This window comes from Acinonyx jubatus, chromosome A2, assembly GCF_027475565.1.
Source record: "Acinonyx jubatus isolate Ajub_Pintada_27869175 chromosome A2, VMU_Ajub_asm_v1.0, whole genome shotgun sequence".
Taxonomy (NCBI): Eukaryota; Metazoa; Chordata; class Mammalia; order Carnivora; family Felidae; genus Acinonyx; species Acinonyx jubatus.
Window position 1 is genome coordinate 44,412,197 of NC_069383.1, and position 20,581 is coordinate 44,432,777.

At 36.1% G+C, this 20,581-nt stretch overlaps 1 protein-coding gene across 6 annotated transcripts in view; it reads right to left on the minus strand.

Annotated features, from left to right (window-relative positions):
- The window catches only part of BBS9 (Bardet-Biedl syndrome 9), a 439,643-nt gene that overhangs the window by 246,212 nt on the left and 172,850 nt on the right, over positions 1 to 20,581 (minus strand). For all 6 annotated transcript variants that reach the window (XM_015065037.3, XM_015065036.3, XM_053218247.1 and 3 more), the window contains 4 exons: positions 16,466 to 16,647; positions 11,275 to 11,351; positions 7,481 to 7,534; positions 1,488 to 1,590 (listed from right to left, as the gene is read on the minus strand). In XM_015065037.3, the coding sequence (XP_014920523.1) occupies positions 1,488 to 1,590; positions 7,481 to 7,534; positions 11,275 to 11,351; positions 16,466 to 16,647 (416 nt within the window). The remainder of the gene's footprint in view (positions 1 to 1,487; positions 1,591 to 7,480; positions 7,535 to 11,274; positions 11,352 to 16,465; positions 16,648 to 20,581) is intronic.

Consider the following 20,581-nt stretch of genomic DNA (forward strand, 5'->3'; position numbering starts at 1 on the left):
AATAGAAGTTACAAAATTTTGGACCATTATTATTAACAACAGTTAAAATCATGCTTACATTGCATGCCAGCTATTCTCCTAAGCACTTCACATGGATTAAGTCATTTAATCCTCACAACAACCCAGTAATATGTGTACTATTATTGTCCCCAACTTTTGTGCATGAGGAACCTGGCTATAGAGAGATTAAAAACCTTGTCCAAGGTCATATAGCTAATATATACTGGTAACTGAGTCCAAAACAACGAAGTTTTGCTTCTCTTTATTCAGATGAATAGGCAGCATGATCAGAGAAAAAGGTATACAAAAAGGTAAGAGAATTTGGGAATGGGGAATAGTATACTTTATCATGGCTAGAATACAAACTACAGGGAGAAATGGAAGGGGGGACTCCGTATGGATGTAACTATAACTGTAGCGACTTTGCAGATTGTGCATAGCCTTCTATATCCATGTATTTGACCTCCAACCTGTGTTAGACAGACTTAAGACGTTTTTAATTGAAAAACTAAATTGTTCAGAATATGTTTTAGAAAGACAAATTGGAAGTATTCTGAAAAAAATTAGAAAATAAAGTTAGAATCCAATGATTGGATATCACCTATAAGATTATATCAACCATTCATCCATTCATTCAGCGATTTGGTTAATATTTATTAAGTTCCCCCTATATGCCAGGCATTCAAGTAAGGGTTGGTTATACAAAAGCAAAAGAGAGAAATATGTTCTTGATTTCATGAATACAATATAGGATCAGCAGCAGTAAATGAAGAAAGAAAAAGATTAGAAAGATAAATCATAAATCTTTTTAATAGGACTAATGACAACTTGGATATAAATCGTAGGGCCTGAGACATACTGTGCAAAGAAATCTTACTAAGAGTTGCCATTTATGACCAGTCTACTATTTTAGGCATTATTACAGATATCTTACATAGATTCATTTTCTAACTAAACCTCAAAAATGCCCTGCAAGACAGATATCAATATCCCCTTTCTGCAGATTAAAAGAAACTGAGGCTCGGAGTAATTACTCAAGTAGTTTGCCAAAGGTTACACATCGGGTACATGTAAGAGCCATGATTCAAATTCAGGCCAGACTCTGAAGCCAATGTCCTTTCTTCAAACATTACTGATTCAATAAACAGCTGACTAGACAAACACCAATAAAGAAAGCCTTCCAAATTACAGCATTTAAGTACAATTACAGGCCCATCTAGTTGAGGAAAGCACTTGAAAATCTGTAATTACTTCAGCTCAACAACCATTCATTGAATGTTGCTATTTTTTAAAAAGTATCATTCACGCTTGATGTTTGGAGGGAAAACAGAAGCAAAACAACACAATCACTGAAATCTTTTTAGAAAGATACCAGTCTCACTATTCAGACAAAAAATATAGCCATCAAATAAACATACTAACAAAAAATTTTAATTAATAGAAAACATCACACCACGATATATTTTAAGCCAAAACAGAACACTTACCCATAAATTCAAAGGTGAACTGATCACAAGTCAATACTAAAGGTGGTTGCACATAAACTGATAATTTGGCTTTTTGCAAAGCCAGTCGATTCTGCAATGTGACCTAAGGAAATAGAAATTGTTATTAATAAAAAATTAAATTTTATCCAAATTGATAGGATAGCACAAATATGTAAAAAATCACTAGCAAATAATTAGGAAACATCTGAAAAAAATGAGTAGTCTTTTAAAACACAACGTAAGTAGTAGTTACTGGTAAGTAGAGAAGTGGTGGATTCCACTCACTAGAAACTGGACAAAGAAGTTGAACAGACTTTTCTCCAAAGAAATAGAAATAGCCAAACAAGTACATGAAAAACTGCTCAATATTGTTAATCACAACGAAATACAAATTAAATCTACAATGAGATACTACTACACATCTACTAAAATGCTATAATCAAAATAACAGACAAAAATAAGTGTTAGCAAGAATATGAGGAAACTAGAAGCTTCGTATATGGCTGATGGGAATGTAAAATGGTATAGCCACACAAGAAAATAATTTAACAACAGTGTCTTAAAAAATTAAGCATAAATTTACCATACAACCTCACAATTCCATGCCAAGAGAAATGAAAACATATGCCCACCCAAAAACTCGTACATAAGTTTCACAGCAGCATTCTTCACAACAACCAAAATAGAAACAACCCAAATATCCATCAACTGATGAATGAATAAACAAACTATGGTACCTTACAATGAAACAGCATTCAGTAATCAAAAGAAATAAGGTACTGGCACATACTACAATATGGATATACCTTTAAAACGTTATGCTAAGGGGTAGAGGCTAGTCCCAAAGAACCACATATTGTAGGATCCCATTTATATGAAATGTCCAGGATAGGCAAATCAATAGAGACAGAAAATAGAGTAGAAGTCGCTGAGGGATGGAAGTAGAGGAGGGCTGGAGGATGGGACAGGGAAAAGGAACAGGAAGTGACAGCTAATGGGTATGAGGTTACTTTCAGGAGGGACGAAAATGTTCTAAAATTAAATTGTGGTGATGGTTCCACAACTCTGCAAATACAGTAAAAATCGCTGAATTTAAATGAGTATATGGTATGCTATGTGAATTATATCTCAATAAAGCTATTAAAAATGTTCTAGCAAAATCAAAGGAAAAATCTGCCCTGTGGTTGGTAAATAATTACATCATGAAATATTTGGTGTTCATTCTTCTTTTCATATATAGATGTGGCAACTGATTTATCTAGTATCAGTAAACCACCTTTTACATAAATTAATTATTGTCTAATGATTTCCTTGCTAAGTGGATATTTACTAGTCTAGATACATATCAAAGCACCACACTTTATTCCATGGCTTAACACAAAAATACATGACATAACTAATTCTAGAAAATATCAAAGAATGGCAATATTGACTGCTTGCACATCTCAGCTGGCTGCAATTCTAAACTGGTGCTCTTATATGGTGATGCTAAGAAAACCCTCCCACTGAAATTAGAACCAAAAGCTAAGAACTCTGGGGTAACAGTGTGACTGGGAAACAGGACGGGCATGGGTACAGAAGGCCAGGGCTTCTCTCACTGCCCCGGAGGAGAAGCATCAGCAGAAAACATCAGGCCCACGGATTTTTACTGGGCCACAGCACTAAGGGGCATCTTTTTGAGGCTATCAAAGAAAAAGCTTAAAGATCTGACTCCCACTGGGCATATTCTCTCTTTGGATTTTGTCTCCTTAAAGTCCCAGTCTTTGAACAGTCTCATTTAGATGAATTCATCCACATAGTTTACAAAGCAGACTTATCATAGTCAACTGCCCAGGCAGGGCTCGTATACCAACTGAGTCAAGATGTCTAGGCGGGGGGGGGGGGGGGGGGAGGTAGACCTGGGTATTGGTATTTTGTTTTTCGCTACCCAGATGATAACCATGTACTACCAGAATTAAGAATCATACTTCTATAGAGCTTTTGCTGTGGAGGAGTTTTCAGTCTAGTTATTGAACTCTAATATATGAGACAGATACATTTCATGATTAATTCATATAAAGCAAGGATATATTTATTTTTAAGAAAAGCAGTTTTCAGGGGCACCTGGGTAGCTCAGTCGGTTGGGCGTCTGACTTCAGCTCAGGTCATGATCTCACAATTTGTGCGTTCAAGCTCCACATCAGGCTCTGTGTTGAGAGCTCAGAGCCTGGAGCCTGCTTCGGCTTCTGTGTCTCCCTTTCTTTGCCCCTTTACTGCTAATGCTCTGTCTCTCTCTCTCAAAAATAAATAAAAATTAAAAGAAAAAAAGTAGTTTTCAAATTTCTCTTAAGTAAAAGGCATGTATCACTTATTCCTTAATATATATTTTGCATATATATACATATATAATGTATACATACACACACATACTATAGAGAAAGAAACAATATACAGGAATATCTAACTGGGCCATAAATATTATATACATACAATTAGATTCAATAACCATCTTGTATTCACTTTAAATGATGTGGGTATTATGTACAACTTAAAAAATAAGTTAAACACAAAAATGTTGACTTCCAAAGTGAAATTTTTAAAGGATAACTCTTGATGCAAATAAATACAATTTGCCATTTGTTCAATAGCAAATGAACCATGAATCCTCAATTTTTACTTTACGAGCTCTGGGAATGAATGAAGGGAATCTGCATACCACAAAGCAAAGCTTCCTTCATGATGTCTGAGCATTATAAACAACATAACATAGTAAAATCTTGATGGTAATTATGGGAAGAAGAAACTACACAAGCACCACAGACAACATTCCTCCAAATAGCTAAGTCTACTACATAAGTAGGATACAACTATTTTACTATTAATAATAATACCATGCAAGTCTATACATATATTTTAAAATAAAATTAATAATATTAATGATAACCAGTAGCAGCTCTCTATATTCATGGAACCATGCTAATAAATTATTTATGTGCATTATCTCATTTAATTTTCACAACATTCTGAAATAGAGAAAACTTTGTCTCAGAGAGACTAAATAATTTGCCCAAGGCCACTCTGATTAAGAATTTATCTTCTGTCTGCCAGAATCCAGAGCACATGCTCTTACTCAACCGTGGTTAAGCCTCAAAATAACTGCAAATAACAAAGTAGTCCCATTTTACAGTTTAAAAACAGAGGTTCAGGGGCGCCTGGTTGGCTCAGTCGGTTAAGCGTCCAATTTCAGCTCAGGTCATGATCTCGCGGTTTGTGAGTTAGAGCCCAGCGTCGGGCTCTGTGGTAACATCTCAGAGCCTGGAACCTGCTTCTGATTCTGTGTCTCCCCCTCTCTCTGCCCCTCCCACGCTCATGCTCTGTCTCGCTCTGTTTCTCAATAATAAATAAATGTTAAAAACAAATTTTTGAAACAGAGGTTCTGAGGGGCACCTGGGTGGCTCAGTCGATTGGGCACCCCATGCTTGATTTCAGCTCAGGTCATGATCCCAGGGTCATGGGATTGAGCTCCACATCAGGCTCTGAGCTAAGCATGGAGCCTGCTTAAGATTCTCTCTCTCTCATTTCTGCTGCTCCTCTCCCCTACACTCTCTCTCTCTAAAATAAACTTTTAGAAAATTAAAGTAATAAAATTAAAAAATGAGGTTCAGAAATAACATGCCCAAGATCAACAAGCCAATATGTGCAAGAGAGTTGAAAACCATCACCAGGAATGTATCATAAGAGCTTAGTTTTAAAAGTGAAAATAAAAAATCCTTAAAGTAGTAATAAGCCACTTGTAAGAAAACAGACATTCTGACTCTACCTGGCATAACAATGTGGACTTAGACAATGATCACACAATTTTACATTGTTAGCAAGATCATGATATCTCTAATGCACAGATTTATTAAATCCCAACAATGGGCTAGGCACTTTCAAATGTGAATCAAGGAGATGTGTAACAAAAAAAAAAAAAAAAAAAAAAACCTAGAGGAACAAAGAAGACCTGTGTTTGAGCCAAAAAAAAAAAAAAAAAAAAAAAAAAAAGAGTTAAAGGCTTGGCTAGATCATAAACCTCATATTTTAAGAGAAAAATAATTACAGAATATTAAGGAGAAAATATAAAACATTAATACAAGAATTTTCCATGTTGTTTTCTGATTCTAACAAAATGAAATATCATCCTTAGGAAATACAATACCAAATATTTATCCTAGATATATAAATATGACTCCAAAGGCCAGGTATAAGCAACCACTCTGCCTTAGTTGCCTGGAATAGACGGTCACGCATCATGCACACATACTCAAGGTAGCCACATCTTCATTCACTTGGAACGGATGGAAAAATTTTCTCAATTAACAGGATTTATTATGATGGAAACTTGCATGGTTATATATCTTGGCTGCTGTTGTTATAAAAGGCTATAAGGAGAGATTTATAGCAAAATTTGTATAGAAACTGTCAGACAGAATCAGGAAGTCATTGTGTCTGCTGTATAAGCCCAGCTGATTTTATGCAATCCTCATGTGTTATGTTCTTTCTCATACTCTTATAATGGCAATAAGGAAAAGAGTGGAGACTTAGTCATTCTCAAATACAGTTTAACTTCCACTAACGAAGGAGAATTTTCCAGTGGTGTCATACCATCATTTTAAGATGGCTATTATTACACATTAAAGCCTAAGAACTGCATGGGAGAGAAAGGTGTATTTACTTATAGCAATAACTAGTAGTTGGGCGGCGGGGCGGGGGAGGGGGTGGAATTAGCATGAGCAACGTCATCTGATTTAAGTACAAAATTTCTTTTTGCGATTTATAGTGTGTTCCTAAATTATTATGTGTGTGTATGAACAGTATCAGTAGATAGATATAAAAGAAGTTTCTCTACACAAAAGTCTATAGATCATTCCTGGAACTCTGCAGGGCTTTTTTTTTTTTTTTCTTAAGTGTTTGATTTCTTGCCACTAATACTTTTCCAGACTCAAAAGTATTAATGAGATAGAGGCTTTGATTGGATACGGGGGAGGGAGAACTGGGGAAAGACCACCCTTGTTTCCAGTGGCAAGAATCCAAAAAAATTAGCTTAGGAAACTGTTACAAGATTGGGCTCCCTTCAACTTCTACCAAAGATCCCCACACTTGGGCCACCCGCTGGGTCCAGTGTAAGCGAACACAATTGGTAAAGCCTGGTGCCCTGTCAAGCTCCTCCAAGGACAGCAACCCATAATCTAAGAAAATATAAAGCCCCGTCCAAGTTTTGACTAAGCAAATCGCCAAGATCCACAACTTTTCCTGGCTCCAACGTCTGGGCAGTGATAAATATTTTCAGCTTAATAATGTGCTGACTGATTACCACACTTTAATCTAAATGCCTTAAGAGGGTTCTACATTTGAGTTCTAGTTCTAAAATTCTACAACGACAGGACTAAAAATTTTAACCAAAACCACATCCTTCATATTCTATTTTTTTAGTACTATCAATTTGTCACTACCCTACTTTGTGGCTTCTTCATTTAATATTTTCTTGCTATAAATACATCCATTTAAAGCTAATGCTATGCCAGGTAGATGACTGGAAATTCTTCTCAAACACACACATAATTACACATACAAGAAAGATATTAGCATTCATGTAATCCCCCAAAATATATATAATGATGCAATCAACTGGTTGGTCTATCATAAATGGTAGGCACATGACACAAGTCCTTTAACATATTCAAAATGTTAATTTGGTTTCTAGAAAAAAGGCCCTGCATCATTTAAATGTAATAGTAAGCATAAGTCATAAGAATTATTAATATTACATAACACTACTATGAATACAATTGTCAGTTTTATATTCGTCGGAAACAATAAAGGTTATCTTTGCTACCCAAAGCTAAGGGAAATGTACAAATTTCAAGTGCTTGTTTTACATTTCCAAAAGCTACTTATAGAGTGACAACATTGACAGATGTAATGAAATGTGTAACATTGTTTGCACATTATAGCCTAGAATCATGGCACAATACCTTCACTGTGACTGAAGGGACAAGGTCAGTTCCCACTTCAACATCAGCAGCTTGCTGTAAACACAGAATTGAGAAAAAAAGAGAGGAAAGAATGGATTCAAATTAACACGTCCGTCAATGAGTAAAACACAATGGGTGCAATATATACTTCCCACCATCAAAATAGGGAACAATAAAGGATTTATCACTCTAATGGCAGACTAAAAGGGTCAATGTGGCTTTTTGAATGCCTTCAACTGCAAAGTAATGAACTGATAAAAACCTTTTCCAAAAAAGGAAAGAGAAGGTCACATATTTTGTCAATAGTATTTTTGTCAAACCACTCTCTCGCCAAATTTACTTAAATGTTGAAACTAATTCTATTAATTCATTCTTTATATTATGCAGAAGGGTTCCTTGTATTTCACAGATAAGCATTATGCCATTCTTTTTAGGTCCTTGTATTTTCTTTTTAATTTTTTTTTAATGTTTATTTACTTTTGAGACAGAGAGAGACAGAGCATGAACAGGGGAGGGTCAGAGAGAGAGAGGGAGACACAGAATCTGAAACAGGCTCCAGGCTCTGAGCTGTCAGCACAGAGCCCGACGCGGGGCTCGAACTCACAAGCCGTGAGATCATGACCTGAGCTGAAGTCGGACACTTAACCGACTGAGCCACCCAGGTGCCCCGGTCCTTGTATTTTCAACTTGCCAAAGGTATGTTTTATTCTGATTAATACGTGGGGCACCTGGGTGGCTCAGTCCTATAAGCGTCCAACTTTGGCTCAGGTCATAATCTCACGGTTCATGGGTTTGAGCCCTGCATCAGGCTCTGTGCTGACAGTGGGGAGCCTGGAGCCTGCTATGGATTCTGTGTCTCCCTCTCTCTCTGCTCTTCCCCTGATCATACTCTCTCTCTCAAAAATAAACATTAAAAAAATTAAAAAATACTAATAATATGTATCTAAGACATATAACTAATGATATAAAGCTTCAGCGGCCTTACACCTAGAAAATAAATCTATTTGTTTATGAGCTCATACCATAAACTAGGTCACTCTTTGAGCATCAGCCTGGGTTACTTGATCCTACCTTTTAAATGATTCAGAACATAATATAATGAAGCAAACATTTCCTTATAAGTTATAATTTATATATTAGAGTTCTAGATTGAAAGGAAAAAATGCTCACTCGATAACAGAATAAGAACAAGGGGTAACATTTTCTAATAATACCCACTTGTGGGGAACAATTAAGATCATAAAATCACTAACCCAACCAATGAATAGATCCATTGTGTTTTTAGTTAACTTATTTGAAATTGTTTTACTAAGAAAAACTAATCCACTACTAGGCAACAGGGATTGCTTCAGTGTAATGGGTACCAGCATAATTAACAGTTGAGAGATTCAGGGTGACTCAGTGGATCAGTTGATTGAGCATCTGACTTCAGCTCAGGTCATGATCTTATGGTTCATGACTTCATGAGTCCATGAGTTTGAACCCCACATCAGGCTCGCTACTGCTCTTATTATAAAAAGAGTTGGGAGACTCATATTCTATGTATGATTCGACAGAAAACCATATATGAACTCTGATCCATCTTCTCAATCCAGAAGCTAGAATAGCAATGCTTGTCTCCTCTATAAAAGACCTCATTGTATTATAAATTATATTACTTTTTAGATGTGTGCTTTGAAATAATGACAAAATAAAATATTTAGCCAAGCTTTGTGCTCTAGTATAACCTAAAATGCAGGAAATGTTTTACTTTTAGCTGTGCACAGATCTAGAAGAGAAACCAACATTCTCCTGTTTCTTGCTCTTTTCAATCCATGTCTAAACACCCAGATACTTCAAGGACAGCAGTCCTTTGGGAACAAAAAATTATACCCAAAGAGAAATAGCTACACAAAGACACCATGGCACCATAGCCACATAAATCGTTGGGCTAGTGTTTTCCAATGGGATGAACATGATACTCTCAGGAATCTCTTAAGAAAAAAAAAAACAGTAAGACACAGAAAAAGAAACTGGAAAGAGACACCTAGTTAAGAGGAAACAGCACTCTAAGTTACCAATAGGGAAATATACATTACAATATAGTGCTATTACCTAAGGCCTTTTCCTACAAAGATCAAAAGTTGCTAAAGAAAGGAAAGGGAATTCCTCCTACCAAAGAGCCTGTTTTAAGGGAACCTAGAAAAAATTATGTAAGTTGCCCAAAGGAAAATAGGAATCATTTCCAAGGCAAGAAAATGTGTGTACATTCGTCAGCTAACTAAGCAAAAATGTTCCACTTAGACTACACCCTTCAGGTAGAGTGAGAAATGGTGTGTGCTGAATAGCCAATGTTTAAAACAGTGCCTCTACTATGTGACTCAGCTGGGTGAATGTTTCTTTCATATATAGTACTTTTTTTTTTTTTAAGTATACCCAACTTACTATATTATGGCAATGTTAACGTGATTTTTGTCACTGCTTGGATTGGCTCTTTATACTAAGATTAATCTTTGAAAATTTAGGACAAGTACTTACTATATTATGCTCTGATATCTAAATATCGAAGTCATTTCCTAGGTAAAATTATAGGACATGAACTCCTAATACAGTAAAAACCAGTGAGTTTGATCACTTGCCAAAATTCATCAACTTCTGGTTTAGACAAAGATAAACTTAACAGATTTGCCCAAACTGCAGGCAGTGAGACCTAATCAATTATAATCTAACGAGTACTTACAGAAAACTAAACAAGAAGATGGGGCAATACAACAAAGGACAGGCCCTCCTTCATGCTTCTGGTTTCTCATCTCCATTCATTTATATAGCAAAATACACTGAGCACTCATTATGTGACAGACACTAAGGATATGGCAGTGGACAAGACTAGTGGAACGCATGGTGGGGTGGTGGTAGTGATGATAATGATAATGCTAGAACTAAAATGTAATTTGATGATGCTGCTGCTGCTGCTGCTGCTGCTGCTGCTGTGGGGGTTAATTATCATAACAATTCAACAAAGTAGATTCTATTATTATTCCCATTTTACAGCTGAGAAAAATTGAGACTAAGAAAATTAAATAACTTGCCTTGGGTCACACAGATAGAAATAAGGAAAAATAATTCCTGGTCCAACTGTTTACTGTTAAACTAACACACAAAGACCCCTCTCCCCCCCCCCCACCAACATAACCACTATAATGTATTACAGACTGTAAATTAGCAAACCCTGAGCTAGGCCTTTCATAGACATTATCTCTTGTGTGGTCAGTATTATTCACCTGGATTGCGATTATCTCAATATTCTGGTACTGAAAAAGTTTTTTAAAAAAGTTGATTAAATGGGGCGCCTGGGTGGCTCAGTTGGTTAAATGTCCAACTTCAGCTCAGGTCATGATCTCACAGTTTGTCACTTCAAGCCCTGTGTCAGGGTCTGTGCTGACAGCTCAGCACAGCTGAACTGTTTTGAATTCTGTGTCTCCCTCTCTCTCTGCCCCTTCCCAGCTTGCACTCTGTCTCTGTCTCTCTCCTTCAAAAATAGATAAACACTAAAAAAAAATTTTTTTTTAAGTAGAGTAAGAAAAGCTCTTCTATTTCTGCCCCTTCCTCCCCCTTTTTTAGACTAAAATCCTGCCTAAGGAACTCCTCACTAAGAGATTGGAAATGTTTGTTCCAGAAAATAATAAAGACTAAAAGTTGTTATCCTCCTTAAAGTTTCTATCTGGGACCAGAAATTTGAATCAATACACATTGATCCCAAATCAGCAGAGTCCAACACTACCATAAACCCTTTTAAAGTCTGCAAATAAACCTACAGACACTGAATCAAATTTAGGAGAAACCATGGCAGAAACTTTCAAGTCATCTTCTCTCTCAGTCATGGGCCAGATACCTGTAATTTAAAAAGAAAAATAATATTTAATCATAAAGTAAACCTGTTGTATATAGTTTAAAAAAAAGGTTTCTCTATATCATATTATCAAAAAGCAATCCCACAAACATAGTCACAGTTGAAAACTAATACATTACAGAATTAGAAACCTAATGATAATTCTTCCCCGGCTATAATATTTTAAAGAGAAATTATCTTTCTCAAAGTTATTAGCTAAGATGTGACCCAGTGACCCAGTGTTGGGAATGTCAATGCCCTCTCCTTAACACTGCTGGTAGAAGCCAAACTAGTACAATCTTTTCGAAGGTAAGTTGGTCAGAACCATCAAAATGTAAAACATATATATCCTGTAACCTAACAATTCTACTCCTTAGCATTTATCTAATACTCACAGACATTCTCAAGGAGGTTCTCGGCTGCTAGTAGCTAATAGAAACAAAACAGGGGCACCTGGGTGGCTCAGTTGGTTAAGCGTCCAACTTCAGCTTGGGTCATCATCTCACAGTTTGTGAGTTCAAGCCCCACATTGGGCTCTGTGCTGACAGCTTAGAGCCCGGAAACTGTTTAGGATTCTGTGTCTCCCTCTCTCTCTCTGTGCCTCCCCAACTCATGCTCTGTCTCTCTCTCTCAAAAAAAAAAAAAATTTAAAAATCATTTAAAAATAAATTCTTTAAAAAAACAAAAACAACCTGTATCTCTATATTTCTATTAATAGGGAAATGGCGGACTATCAACAATGTGCAATGATCCAAAGCCCAAAGCTATAAGTAAAAGTGCTATCCAACTTTATACACTGATAAGAAAAGAACTCTAAGATGTGCCTATTAATTACAAAAAGCAATTACATTACATTGTAATGTAGTACAATGGATCTAACATGCACATATTCATGTAAAAACGATTAAATAAACAGGAAAAATTTTTTAAAGAATACACAAACACTCTTGATAAAGGTTACCTTTAAATAATCTAGTGGAACCAGGATCTGGGGGTTTACCCTTTTAGTATGATTAGAATTATTTTCACCATATTCATGGTTTTTTCACAACTTAAAATTTCACAATTTAAAAAAACGTTTACAGTGCACAATGAGATATGATGAACAAGTGACAGAGATCCTAAATAAACAGGAAACAATATGTACGCACATGTATATGTGTGTAACATATATGTAATATATATGTGTACGTACATACACACACACACAATATAGTCTGTTTTTTAAAAACAGTGTGTGTGTGTGTGTGTGTGTATAAAACCAACTACTGGCTCCCACCTAACATGCACTTTCCACTCCTCCTCCTTTGTGGCATAGCCCTAATTCTGCTGAGACATTCACTTTCACCTCAAAGTCATTGGATTGGTCAGATCCAATCATGGTGATTTCATTCCCCTGACCATTTGTTGTTTTAGGCATAAGTGTGGGGCTTAATCCTGGCAGACATGAGGTGAGGGAAGTTAGAAATGGGGGATGCTGGCACAGGCTTCTAGGAAAGCTATTTCCCCATAATAAAATGGGAGACCTGGGAGAAATATCTCTTTTCCCTGGAAATCATATTTGCACATAATACCTGGAACTGCCGAAATTACCCTGTGACCCTGAGAGGAAACGTCCTTCACTCACCAAGGATGACTGACTAAAAACATGGAAAGTTCTTGGATGATGCCACAGGAATCAGCTGTCTCACAAAGAGAAGAACTGCCTACGACTGCCATCAGGCATTCCCACCAGTATTGCAATATTCGATGTAGGAATTTCCATACCTTATGCAGAGAGTACAAAAGACTGTTCACCACCTACCCAATAGCCACTCTTTAGTTCTTTACTAAAGGAAGCCCAATTTTATTCTAAGCAACAAAGTGCTCAGCTGAAACACTATATTTCCCAGCCTCTTTTGCAGCTTGGAGTGGCCAGTAAGATGTGAGTAGAAGCTGCTCAGGGTGTGGCTTCCAGGAAAGATCCTTAAGGGGGCTGACTCAGCTGCAGATGTGAGGACAGGAGTTCCAGAAGCCTTCCTGGACCAATAGATGACCCTGGGATAGAAGGAACTGGAGTCCCTGATGACAGTGGAATTGCCAAACCAACCCTGGTTTGCCCATCACTGGACTTCTTTTCCATGGGAAAGAAATAAACCTCTGCCTTGTTTAAGCCACCTTATTTGAGTATGGTATTACGTGCAGCCAGACATAGCCCTAAACAATACATCTCCCAACAAGGTCACCAAGCACAAATACTTCTAGTGCTCAATGGTAAAGACAATTTAGTTATCCTAGACTTATTTCCAATGGGGTACAGACTTTCATTTATATGCCCCTTTCTTGGGGCGCCTGGGTGGCTCAGTCGGTTAAGCATCTAACTTCGGATCATGTCATGATCTCACAGTTCTTGAGTTCAAGCTCTGTGTCTGGCTCTGTGCTGACAGCTCAGGGCCTGGAGCCAGCTTCGGATTCTCTGTCTCCCTCTCTCTCTGCCCCTCCTCCACTTGAGCTCTCTCTCTCTCTAATAAACATTAAAAAATTAAAAAACACACACAAACTATATGCCCCGTTCTTACTGTTCTCTTTCCCTTCCTGAATACACAACTGTGTAGGAGGCTATCTCAATAGCATACCCATTCCTTCACATCCACCGCAGCAGAGAACATGATCAACTGGCTAAATCATAAGAAACTTCTGTCTTTGAAAGTGCCTACCGACAGATGTTGTTGACTACTGGTAAAAGAAATGTTAGGCAGGATTCACACTAATGAGTATGAAAAGCTTCAAAACCCATGAGCCATACAGAAATTATTACTATAATTTCATGCTTACAACATACATTCCTCATATAAGTTACACACATAAAATCAGCTTCAAAAACACTTTTATTACAGTAGATAATATACACCATGTGTACAACAAAATGTACTCTTTAAATTGGCTTTAAATTTTGCTGAAACTCTTGCTTTGAAGAAATAAAAAAGCTCTAAGTACTGAAAATAATCCACAAGACTGTGAACTTATTTTTGCAAGTTAAAGTCACTATACTAAAATAAGTGGCATTTAAACGAATAATGAGGTCATCAAAAAGTTCAGAGTTTTAACTTCTCATAATCTTCTGCAATGAAATGATTTGGTGCTTTTATATAATTACAGGTTTTTTTTAAAAAATTTTTTAACCTTTATTTTTGAAAGAGAGAGAGACAGAGACAGAGCACGAGCAGGGGAGGAACAGAGAGAGGAGACACAGAATCTGAAGCAGACTTCAGGCTCTGAGCTGTCAACAGAGAGTCTGACGCGGAGCTCGAACCCATGAACTGAGAGATCATGACCTGAACCGAAGTTGGACCCTTAACCGACTGAGCCACCCAGGTGCCCCTAATTACAGGTATTTTAATAAACAAATATACCACAGTTATATAAGGTTACACAATACTAAATGTTTTCAATATCTGGAAATAGTATATTTTAAAAGTCCTCTTTCTTACAAGTTTCTCTTTGGGTTTTTTTGTTGTTGTTACTGTTGGTTTTTTTATTTTGTTTTGTTTTGTTTTTTTGGTACGACTAAATGATGGCAAAGAAGGGGCAGGGAACTTTAAATATTAAGTAAAATTTGAGGTTATGTAAATAATGAACTTTACACCAAGTCTGTGGGCACATCCCTAGCTTAATTAGCAGTTATTTCAAGTACACAGAAGGATCAAGGTAATGACAACTTTAAAAGTAGCCCAACCCTTCTCACTCAAGGGTATCACTATGGTCACAGAAAAAAACTTTTAGCTGTAAAGGATTTTTCTGAGAACTCTTTTACACAATTGAGTGTTAATCAAAATATCATTAGCACATAGTTTATGGGAAGGGCAAAATCTCAAGACACAAAATCTAATGTGAAAAGCCACATTAAATTTATTTAACGAACTCTGGAAATTTCACATTTCATATATATGCCACTCTTCTCCAATTATATTTTTAAATGACAAAAAGAGACTTATAATTTCATTAATCCCCAAAACACCAGTATCAAAAATGGGGGGGGGGGGGGGATTGTATATTGCAATGTGACACATCCAATGTTAACCATTCTCCATTTGACAGGGGGCTGTAGACAACAAACAGGTTTTCTGTAATTAGAGGTACTTAAGAGACCTAAGTTTCACTGGTTTACTTTCAAAACTTCTAAAAGGACATTGTGAAGCCAAGGCATAATAATTTGACTTTAATCATATTTTTAAAATATATTATCTAAATTCCTCTAAATCTGTCTTGGTAATGGAGACTCGAAAATAGTTAAATCTAGTAAAGTGATTGGATCAGGATTAAGATTGGCTCTGGTGTTTTGATTGGCTTTTAATGCCCTGCGCTTTTATTGTAACTACTTGTTTTAACATTTCTTATGTGAAAATAGTTCATGTTTTTTTCTCATTAAAAAAATACTTTTACCTGACTGTGAGAAGAAAACTGAAAATAATGTTTTTCACATGTCCAATTAAACTGCAAGATTGGTATTTTATTTCTCCTTTTAATTTACAATAAAATTATACCCTTGTGAATCTCAAAGTAAGATAGTAATGAGTCGTTCAAAACCCAGAAACTGAAAATATCAGCCTCTGACTCATTAGAAATCAGCATACTGCAGGCTACACACCATTTAGATGGCTAATTACCTGCAGAGCTAAATTATATCGCAAAGCTACAAATGACCACCATTTTAGCAACCAAGTGGTAACTCATGTACTGCTTTGGTTTCTTTTAAAAGAAGCAACTAAAATGTTTTCAGGGATATTAGAAGTTACTAAGTGACCACCCTAGAGTATAATGCTCTTCTCATGTCCTGAAACCACTACCCAAATAAATACTTTGTTCCTTTCTTAAGAGCTGAAAGAAAAAAATTAGATAGTAGTGTCCCTGAAACACACTAACAAAAACATTACCTTAAATAGGATATTTTTTTCACAAGCTATAAAATACAAACTAAGTACAAAGACCTCGTATGCTAAACAGCAATACTGTTTTTACAAATATGATTTTAATTAAGCCTGGAGGAGAAATTTAACTAATATATTCAAAACATTATCCACATATAAATTTTATAGTGAATACTAAAATCACATAATACAGAATTGCAAATGAGATACCTTGCGATTTATTAACATCTTTGATGATTTTCTGAAGTTCTTTCAATTCTATATCAAGTTCTTCATAGTGTAGTTCTCTAGATTCAACTTTTGGAGCTTGGAAAAAAGAAGGGTCTGTCCCCAGGTATGAACACTGCAAGTGACCATCATCACTCAGAGTGACTATCACTCCCTTTAAATCACTACAAAGAGAAAGAGAAAATGAGATAAAATTCAATTTTTTGGTGTATTTAGACTTGACCAACAATATTTTTATTCAATTCAGCTTCAACATGCCATTAAGAAAATGACCGCATATCTATTTCTAAAGTTTTATATCAAAGACTCAATTCAAATGTTTTAAACATGATTTATATTTATATAAGCACTCCCAATGTTAGGATTCATTTTACAGGGGGAGAAGAAAACCTTAACAATTCTTGTAATAGCTGTCAATTTGGGGGACCTAACAACATGATAAATCATGCTCCAAGAGCTTTTCAAGTAACTGTATCATTTAATCCTCGTTCCAGCTTCCACTTGGCAGATTCATAATAATCATGTGAACACTTGTGGAACTACAGTGGATCAAGAGCTGGTCTACGGGCTGGTGAAGACCATGGCTGAGGCACAGGAGCAAAGAAAGACAAGACAATCCGGGAAATGGTGAAAAATGCTAATGAAGTAAGGCCTCCAAGACCTTGAAGAGAAATGCACTCCCTGATCTTTTCCTTTTCCTTCTCTATACCTTGGGGACCTGTGTTTGTGCTTTGCCCAGGGACCCCACCATAGCTTCCTTTACACGACTGCTACTCAAGCAGCCACAGTCATTCTTGCTCTCGACTCTGAGGGAGAAGTATCCCATTTTCTCATTTCATGGCTCTTTCTCCACCACTCTTCAAATCCTGGTTATCTCTGTTCCTCCTCATTCTTTTACTCTTCCTTCTTCATTAGGCTCCCTTATCTCTTTTTTCTTTTTTTTTTTTAATGTATGACACCACTTATTTTATTTTACTTTAAATATTTAGTTTGAGAGAGAGAGAGAGAGAGAGAGAGGAGAAAGAGACAGAGAGGGTTTGTGGGGGGAGGTGGGGGGAGAGATTCCCAAGCAGGCTCTATGCTGACAGCACAGGAGCTCTACCTCACGAACCCATGAGATCATGATCTGAGCCAAAACCAGGAGTCAGTCACCCAACAGACTAAGCCACCCAGGGGCCCTTCTTTTTTACTCTAGAAACTAGCCCAAATATATAAATTATACATAAAGCTAGGATACTATTTTTAAAAGTTCTAAGTTTTCCTGAACTTGCTATTAAAAGAATTTCATTGAAATGAACACAATTTGCTTCTTCCCTAGCCTACTCAGAAGAAAAAAGAAGTCAACATTGTCATAAGTCATTTTGAGGTGATACATAAGGAATTTGTCTGATTTTCTTTTGTTTTCTAATGGTCTTTGATTTAAAAAAAAAAAAAAAAAGATTTCTGGGGCACCTGGGTGGCTCCGTCGGTTAAGCGACCGACTTCAGCTCAGGTCATGATCTCACAGTATGTGAGTTTGAGCCCCGCGTCGGGCTCTGTGCTGACAGCTCAGAGCCTGGAGCCTGTTTCAGATTCTGTGTCTCCCTCTCTCTTTGACCATCCCTCATTCATGCTCTGTCTCTCTCTGTCTCAAAAGTATATAAACGTTAAAAATAATTAAAACAATAAATTAATTTTAAAAAAAGATTTCTAACCCTGTTCTAAAGATTAAATATTAATCAAAATTAACAGAAAATTTGAGAGAAAAATAACTTGAAAAAATGTTGCAAATTCATCTGAAAAAAAAAAAGGATGACTTATACAAGTCTAAGCCTTATTCAGAATAAGTATGAAATCTTAAAACTCCTAAATTTTGGATCATGGCAAGGGGTCAGCTCATTACTCTAAAGGCTTAACTTGGTTTAAAGTAGATATTGTCTTTCCTATAAAGTCACCAGCATCCACTTTACCACCTGTCTTCAACACAACATTCTTTTTATTATTTTTTTTGAAAAGTTTAAATACTATGTATGTATATCCAGTTCTTATATTTGACACAGAAGTCAAAAAGTGCCTCAATTTTACCTCTATTTCTTTAGGTTATTTCTGCTTAGAACTAACATTTTTTTTAAGTTTTTGTTTAAATTCCAGTAAGTTAATATACAGTGTAATATTACTTTCAGGTGTATACTATAGCGATTCAACACTTCCATACAATACCTAGCACTCATCTAAGCAAGTGCACTCCTTAATCCCCATCACCTATTTTACCCACCTCCCCATCTACCTCCCCTCTAGATACAACATTCCTATATATATACTTTCTCCAGGATTTAATTTAGGCATGGTCAGTGCCACATAGTCCTCTGGTATGACTTCAGAGAAACAAAAAATAAACTGGTATCACAGACTCAACAGCTAAAATATTAGACAAAGAGTCAGGGACCTTAGGGTTACGGTTCTAATTCTGGCTCTGCCCCTATATAGCAGAGTCAACTTAGAGAAGTCTTCCTAAATGTTATCTCTAAAATGAGAAAGTGAGACTATATGATCCTCAAATATCTTTAAGTCTTATGAACTGGTTCTGTCAATCTAGCTCAGAAAATAAGCACTCCCAACATAAAATTATTTTCCCAAAATATAGTGTGAAAAGCAACCCCATAGTACCTCTGAGCTGTACTTTCTTTGCAGGCAGCTGAAGCCACCTAGTGGCCACAGAAATCCTACCTTCCAGTTTTGAGGAGCCCATTTCAACAGGGCAACCCTCTGTCCCTTCTGAGTTATGACTGTGGTCTATTCCCCATTCTCCAACCCCACTGAGGTCTGGAAACTCAATGAGTCTTCAGGAAACTCTAGAACACTAAAGACAAGATCTTTGGCTGGCTTCTCAGAGAATGAGATCATCAGTTTTCTTAATACAAAAGAGTATTTCCATTTTATCTTCACCCTTTGAGTGGTCCATAATATATGAAACCTAGTATGACCCAATACAAGTATCCCTCAGTATCCAAATTTATTTGGTCTTTAAGTTGAATAGCTTATTATTGAATCAATTTGGTTCCATTGTTTTACACAGCAAGTATCAACAATTTTGACACAAGAGATTTATCTAAAAATGCATCTAAACCTATTAAGTTTCTGAGTCCAGATAGAAAAAGAGTTTGAATAGTAGTGCATACATTTCTTTCTTCAGACTCTAAAAAATACATATATTACTACCACTCAACCTGCCCGAATATAAAAGGGAGGAGCCAGGCTTGGTCTTTCCCTCATGGGAAGAATTTAACAAAGGTCACCAGAATGTCTTAACAATAAATTATAAAATTTAAAGCAATTTATTTTTTCTTCAACCGCATCTGACTCACCACATATAATTTAGATAAAATAACAGAAATTTAGACTTCAGATGAATTCATTTAACACTGCACAGTTTATTCCACAGGAACTAGAATAAGCTCTAAAAATTCTAAAATAAATGAGTGGAATTTCTGTCTAAAACACCTATGATGGAACAGGCACTTTGACTCTGGCCTATAGCACTACTTAAGAAATAAGTAATGTCATCACTTGGTATCTTAAATCAAAGAACAAATTTTAAAATATATGTATCATTCCTAAAACTAAGCCAAATTTAAGTATAAAGAGAAAAAAGAAAAACACAATCAAGATTTTTTAACAATCTCTCTACTTAAAGAACATTTTGTTTAACAATATTATCCATTTGAGTTAATATGTAAGGTTCTGTGGATGATGGAATATTATGCTGGAGGAAGTCATCAAGTAAATCAAGTAATGAGTACACTACTACTTATATCTTAACAGTTAACATCGCCAAAACTAAGGTCCCCACATTACTGGTCCTTGAAGCACATCAGCTAACCCAAGGCACCAAAATAATGTATTTTATGAAGAACCAAGGTCAAAGATGTTATATTCCTAGGACACATAATAATTTTGTGTATTTAGCAATGGGGCATGAAAATAAACAACAGAGTTTACTCAGGAATCTGAAAGTAATTGTTTCATCACTCAGTAAACAGATCCCTGCCTTAACAATACATTTGACCAAAATTCCAGATGGATTTTAAAAGTTAAATTTTAAAATATGACACTACAAAA